This window comes from Culex pipiens, chromosome 2, assembly GCF_016801865.2.
Source record: "Culex pipiens pallens isolate TS chromosome 2, TS_CPP_V2, whole genome shotgun sequence".
Classification (NCBI taxonomy): Eukaryota; Metazoa; Arthropoda; class Insecta; order Diptera; family Culicidae; genus Culex; species Culex pipiens.
Window position 1 is genome coordinate 21,898,045 of NC_068938.1, and position 6,589 is coordinate 21,904,633.

The 6,589-nt window shown below is 43.5% G+C and overlaps 3 protein-coding genes across 3 annotated transcripts; 1 reads left to right on the forward strand and 2 right to left on the reverse strand.

The window, feature by feature from the left end:
- Positions 1-1,843: 1,843 nt before the first annotated feature.
- Positions 1,844-3,931, reverse strand: LOC120421137 (putative neutral sphingomyelinase). The gene is made up of 4 exons (XM_039584318.2): positions 3,735-3,931; positions 3,501-3,674; positions 3,244-3,427; positions 1,844-2,960 (listed from the first exon to the last, which is right to left on the reverse strand). Exons 1-4 carry the CDS (start codon positions 3,770-3,772, stop codon positions 2,085-2,087), a joined length of 1,272 nt encoding a protein of 423 aa, XP_039440252.1. The 5' UTR covers positions 3,773-3,931; the 3' UTR covers positions 1,844-2,084.
- Positions 3,932-4,398: 467 nt separating this feature from the next.
- Positions 4,399-5,074, reverse strand: LOC120421138 (ejaculatory bulb-specific protein 3-like). Its single transcript, XM_039584319.2, has 2 exons — positions 4,931-5,074; positions 4,399-4,872 (listed from the first exon to the last, which is right to left on the reverse strand). The coding sequence occupies exon 2, from the start codon at positions 4,851-4,853 to the stop codon at positions 4,464-4,466; it is 390 nt and encodes a 129-aa protein (XP_039440253.1). The 5' UTR covers positions 4,854-4,872; positions 4,931-5,074; the 3' UTR covers positions 4,399-4,463.
- A 662-nt stretch (positions 5,075-5,736) lies between these two features.
- Positions 5,737-6,270, forward strand: LOC120421139 (ejaculatory bulb-specific protein 3-like). The gene has a single exon (XM_039584320.2). The coding sequence runs from the start codon at positions 5,807-5,809 to the stop codon at positions 6,194-6,196; it is 390 nt and encodes a 129-aa protein (XP_039440254.1). The 5' UTR covers positions 5,737-5,806; the 3' UTR covers positions 6,197-6,270.
- Positions 6,271-6,589: the final 319 nt, after the last annotated feature.

The window sequence follows — 6,589 nt, forward strand, 5'->3', positions numbered from 1 at the left end:
TCCCTCCCAGTGTTTGAACTGACGACCTTTGGATTGCGAGTCCAACCGCCGCCAGCGATTCCACCGGAGTAGGCTTGGTTTGGTGTGTTGTTTGTACTTATGGCATGGAGACGACTCCTACACCTGGAATGACTTAACGGCCTAACAACAACCAAGGCCGGGACCGACATTTTACTTCCTCATCCGATGGAAGGTTGGAGCAGATGGGAATCGAACCCAGAATCATCCGCTTACAAAGCGGACAGCGTAACCATTCGGCCACGCACTGCCACTCTAAAACTCTCGTAAAGCATGATTAAGGAGGAGGATTTCTGGAAAGAATAAAACTGAAAAATGTAAGTAAATCACAAAGATTTAACTGATTTATTATCTGATTAAGATCCAATTCAGTTGTGTTGATTTCGACACCGTCCGAACAATAATCTTTTTTTTTGTTTGTCAATCATTTAGAAATCTTGAAAGACGATAAAGCTGCTGTCCACATGTAACAGAATTGAAAAAAAATCATCAATTATTTAGATGAAACTGACTCACAATATAAAAATCTGTTTAATATGATCAACCTTTCAAACCGTAAGGCAGATATTTTGGGTTTTTTGCTGAATGGCACTATTTCGCTACCGCACATGGCAATAGCTCTAGACCCCATGAGAGTTATTTCATCTACCACAGCCAGCTCTACATTTGATCTCACTTCAAATAAAAGAAAAAAAATGATAAAGTGGGGAGAAATGAGGAATTAGGAATAATATAAAAATAATAGAAAAATTATTTTTTTTTTAAATTGTATTGTAAAAACTCTGTAGCATTTGCAAATAAATATTCAAAGTTCAAATTTTACTTAATATGGTTCAATGACACTGAGATCATGAATAACAGTGCATTGAAAATTACCCAATAAATATTCCTTAAACAAAAAATAGATTGTTCAAGGTATTGATTATCTCAAAATCATATAAAATTAAAAAAATGATTCATCTTACAGAACAACAGGTAGTAATTATTCATCAGCACGACTTAGTGCTTCTAGCAGAGGCGGCGAGTGTAGCTAATTTAGGTAATCTCAAATACTCAAAACTTTAAAATTCGATATCTCTGGAACGAAACATATTCCTTTCTGTCGATAAGTGATTCTAATGTAAAATCGGACGGGGAATACGATGGTGAGGTCAAATTCAAAAAATAAATAGGGCTGTTTTGAGATACGGCCATTTAAAGTTTTCAATTGCGCAATGCAGGTAGAAAACATATTTTAATCCAAATTTTGATCACGGAAATGGATTCTACGTCCAATTTCCTTCAAAATTGAGACTAAGACCGACTCTCTAAGATTTGTGGTTCCTGAGTTATCGTCGTTCGAAGATAGGGGTTTCGCTCAAAAATCGCCAAAAAGTCGATTTTTTGGGAGGGTACAAAAATGGAGGGGGTGGTCCGATCTGGATGAAATTCGGGATTTTTGCATGTTTTGATAGTCTCAATAGCTCTGCCAAATTTGGTAATTTTCAAGTGCTGTTCCGCTTCAGATGGAATGACCCCTATGCAAAGTGGCTTCTTTTGACGAATGGAATGTATGGACCAAATTTCATTTCAATAAAAAAAAATACAGAGTTAAATATCTCGAAAAAAAACTCAGAATACACAGGGTTCCTATCGAGCTAGATTAACTTGCAAAATGAAAGTTTGAATCACTTCAAAACATTTACGATAGAAAAATGATTAATTATGGTTGTATTAATTATTTGCTTGTATAGCAAAGTGTTCCATCGATTGCTCAATGTCCCATGAATTCCTCCTGTGACAAGATTGGTGCATTCTTCAACATTCTCAATAAATCAAAGTCGTGTTATTTTGATTGTTGGATTGTGACGCTTAATTTATTTCTTAGGATCTTTTATAAAGACTGGAGCAGGAAATACGTATCAGTTGGACCTCTCAAAATACAGGAATGAGTAATATTGATATCAACGTTTTGTTTTCGTTTTAGAATAAAACCTTTACAGTAGATATAAACTTTAGGTCAATGTCTCTCTACTAAAAGTGCATAAAAACTAACTTTTCTTTTCCTACCAATAACCCAGTGCGCGCTAAATTTTGTGAGCAAATTTCTCTCCCCCGTCACCGCCTCCGATCCCGCCCAGATCTTTGTACCCCTTCAGTGCGATCTCCATCGACAGCTTGCCGGCCAGTATGCCGTGCCTCTCCATAACGTTCCAAATGGTGGCCATAAAGACGAAAAAGATGATGAAGCCACAGAGCAGAAATTTCAACAGCAAATAGGCAGTTTTAAGCCCGTACGGCGCTTCCAGTTCAATCATATTGAGCAAAACGACGATCACGGCGATCGCCATCAGGGTGTAGCTGCGCCTGTGCGATTCCAGCTGTTTCAGGCTTTCGTTGCAGATCACGATGCTTTCACGAAGGGCTAGAATCGATTCCTGGTCGCTGTTTTCACAGCTATCACCTTGGTCCGACTTGCCGCTGCACGACATCAGATGGTGAATCGCCGACGTCGAGCTGGTCTTTTTCATGATGATCTTGGCGTAGACGGCCTCGTGATCGGAGTAGCTGATGTCCTTTCCGGGGATACGATCGGGCAGTGGGAGGCGATGTTCGAGAAGTTTACCCTCGTAATGACTTCCGAATCGGTACATTATGTAGTCGATTCGCTTTCCTTTGGGGCTCTTTTTGGCCGCTTCTGGATCGGTGTAACTGTTACGGGCGATTTCGTTCGTGTTGAGATCGCCGGAGGCATACATCTTCTTGTCAGCTGAATCGGTCAGCCGAGAACAGGTCTGCAACACTCGGTAGGCCAGATCACCCGGTTCGGTGTTCAGATCACCGGCCAGAACCTGCAGGACACCGTTTCCTTGCGTGCTTTCAATAAATTGAGCCGTGTCGTACGCCTGAATCACCCGGTGAGCCATGTAGTCATCGCAGCTGCGATCGTACTCGGCGTGGAGCTACGGAAGAAGGGGAGGTCATTAGCTGATGTAGTTTGATTTCCATTCAATTTCAGACGCAGTACAAATTGATCAACACTTCACAGTGGCTTATTCAAAAGCTGAGGCAAATGAAACTCGAAACAGACAGAAATAATAACATAATTGCAATTCTTGCTGAACACTTCCCTTGCTTCTTTCGCCATTACATCATACATTCTCTAACAAACAGGCTATGCAGTTTCCTTCAATGCTTTACATCTTTGTTTCTGGGGTAAAGACAAAAAATAATGTCGATACTCACATGAGCCGCATACACGTGCACCAGCTGCTCGTTGACGGATATCTTGACGAACCCGACGCCCTTCCCGCCGAACCAGTCGCCATGCTGAATCCGGTGCACGTACCCGTTGACCGACCACGCGTGAAAGAAGGCCGACACGATCGGATACTTAGACAGCACGGCCAACCCGGACCCGACGACGCCACTGCGGAAGAATTCAGGTCAAAAAAATCTCCCCATCGCAACGCAGCGCAACGGAACGCGCGCGATCCTCTCACCTGTAGAAGTAATGAGCAAATGGCAGCGCGGCTGCAGCGCGCTCTTTCAGGTACCGATAGTCCGACTCGGACCAGACCTCCTGCAGCGAAACGATGTCATAGTTTCCACTGGCCAGCACCTCACCGATCGCTTCAACGCGCACCGCTCGGTCTTTGGAAACGTACGGAATTCCCCTGCGAAGAAACAAAGAACATTACTCACTGCGTTGCTGCTGTTTTGGAGGCCGTACTCACCAAATGTTGAGGGTCAGAATACTCAGCTCGAGAGCCATCACATACCGGGTGAAGCTGGTTCAGGTCCAGGTTGGCCAACCGATCGATAGTCGCTACGTGGGCGGACTCCCAAAAAAAGTTGGGATGAAAAATCAATGTTCACTGGGAATCGTGCCAAGTGGTCTGTTTTTGTTTTTGGACCTGGCGCTGACGTGATACCGTCTGACAGTTCACTTTGTTTACCGTATTCGTCGGAATGAACGAACCGTGCGGTTGTAGTTGTGAGCTCGTTCCTCCGATGAAGGTACGTTCATAATAAATTTGTTTCGCCTTTGTTCGACGCTTCGATGTTTGGACTTAGAAGACGTCTGGTTTGGTTGAACGGTTAGTTGTTTATGATAACAAACTGCGTAACTGAGCCCATGGTTCAGTTGCTGGAATCTCACGCAGAATTCAACAAAGCTACAGTATTTGCCTTCAAAATGGTTGTGATTGTGATGTGCCAAGCGCTTTTCGCTGGTTGTTAATTTTGACCGACTTATCGCATGGGTTAATGTTTACGTTTTGAAATGGAGTGCGCTCAGCTGTCACTGATAACCCCGCCCCTGAAAATGTCAGGATGCTTTGTGTGCTACCCGTTACCAAAACTATTTCAAGTTGTTACGAATAAAATGAAACTCAAATGTTTTAAATGCTAAAGATTCAGGTTTATTTCACGATGCGGTATCTTCAATTTGCCAAAACACTCATTTACAGCTTGATTCCCTCCTTTTCGGCCTTGTCCACGTACTTCTCGACGTACTTGTTCTCCGGGTCAAATTTGGCCTTCAGTACCTTCCACTCGGCCGGTCGGTTCTCGGACAGATACTTGATGGTCTTGGTGCTGTCAGCATCCTGCTTCTCGGTACACTTGGCGCAGTTCGTCTCCAGGGCTTCCGGCAGGACACGCTTCAGGTAGTTACCCTCCGGGGTGCACGGTCCCTGGTCCAGCAGGCATTTGTAGTAGTTGTTGAACAGCCGATCCGATCCCAGGATGTCGTCCAGGTCGATTTTGTCGTACTTGGAGGTGTACTTGTCACCATCGTCCTCCTGGGCAACAGCCAGGGCAAACAGGGCCAGAGCAACAATGAAGAACTTCATGATGAGTTTAGAGGTAGATCTGAAAAGTTTAATAAAATGTTATAAAAATTCAACTGTATTTGTTGATTGAATCCTACCTTGCTGAACAGTTGCTCAAATCGAACTATGTCTAAACCCAGAACTCCCTTGAATTTATATACCCATCGCTTCCAGAAATCTTCTTACTCGTGACAATATGTTCACATTTTTTACCCCAATCAACCTTCTTCCATCAATCTTAAGAACGAATTCTTCTAACCAGAAGCCACTTATGACAATCAAAAGGATCCGCGCCACCACACACTCCCTCCAAGTACGCTGCATCGCCATGTGCAAGTGATTGGTCCTAAATTCAGGAAGAAAAACGGTTACCAATTCGGAACAAAAACAGCGCATCGAATTAGTTGTGATTTTTTCCCCGTTTGCCAAAACTTTTTGCCAACCCTAACGATGCTGCGTTGGTAGACGACCTTGTGCGGTGATCTTCAGATTGTCAAATCAAAATCTTTGAAATAACTTATTGATATAATGTTAAACTTCTTTTCCACACAAAACTGCTAGTTGCCCGCAACTCTTTCTCAGTGAAAGCACACGTGAAATGATAAACGTGATCAACCCGTTTTTTGCCAGTTGCTTCGCCCTGGCCAAATTCATCTACGTCATTGTATGTGCTTGGCCATGTCTTGAGCTGAAGACCAAAAGCTGGACGCAATTATCAATGCCTACGTCAAGAATGATTGACTCGATGATGCAAACACCTCTTCGGTGAAGAATAGTTTCAGGAAAAAGAGCACAACCGACGATACTGCCTGTGGATTCTGGAAGATTAATGAACTCGAGTAAAAACTCGTCTTAGACGCGGACCTCAAGAGGGCTCGTTTTTCGGTATATAAGTTGGGCGAAATTCTAATCCAGGACAACTTGCACACCAGCTTCCTTCGTAGCAGTATCTACCATTCCGTTCCATCATCAAAATGAAGTTCTTCATCGTCGCTCTGGCCCTGTTCGCCCTGGCTGTTGCCCAGGAGGATGATGGTGACAAGTACACCTCCAAGTACGACAAGATCGATCTGGACGACATCCTGGGATCGGATCGGCTGTTCAACAACTACTACAAGTGCCTGCTGGACCAGGGACCGTGCACCCCGGAGGGTAACTACCTGAAGCGTGTCCTGCCGGAAGCCCTGGAGACGAACTGCGTCAAGTGTACCGAGAAGCAGGACGCCGACAGCACCAAGACCATCAAGTATCTGTCCGAGAACCGACCGGCCGAGTGGAAGGTCCTGAAGGCCAAGTTCGACCCGGAGAACAAGTACGTCGAGAAGTACGAGGATAAGGCTGAGAAGGAGGGAATCAAGCTGTAAAGGGTTGCTGAAGAGTGTCAATGACTTCCGAAATCTAAGTGAATAATGAAAAATAAAATTGATGAATAACTTTGGCTGAACTAAAATTGTTTAATTTAAAAAATATTCCTAAATTAAAAAAGCATGGACGAAAAGCCAAAAATTCTTCTAAAATCAAAACAAATAGATAAGCAGGGGAACACTCCCCTACCTTCTTATTTGCCCAGAGTTGAAGGACATAAACTTAACCCTCTCCCGCCCATGGTTACTCCAGAGCACCAAAACTTTGAACTCAAATATCTCTGAACTGACAAAACTTTTCATGGTGCTTTAAGTTGCAGGTGTTCATGTAGAATGTATACTAACATCTCCCCAAATTCATCAAATTTGGTTAAGCACAAGCAAAGTTACAGT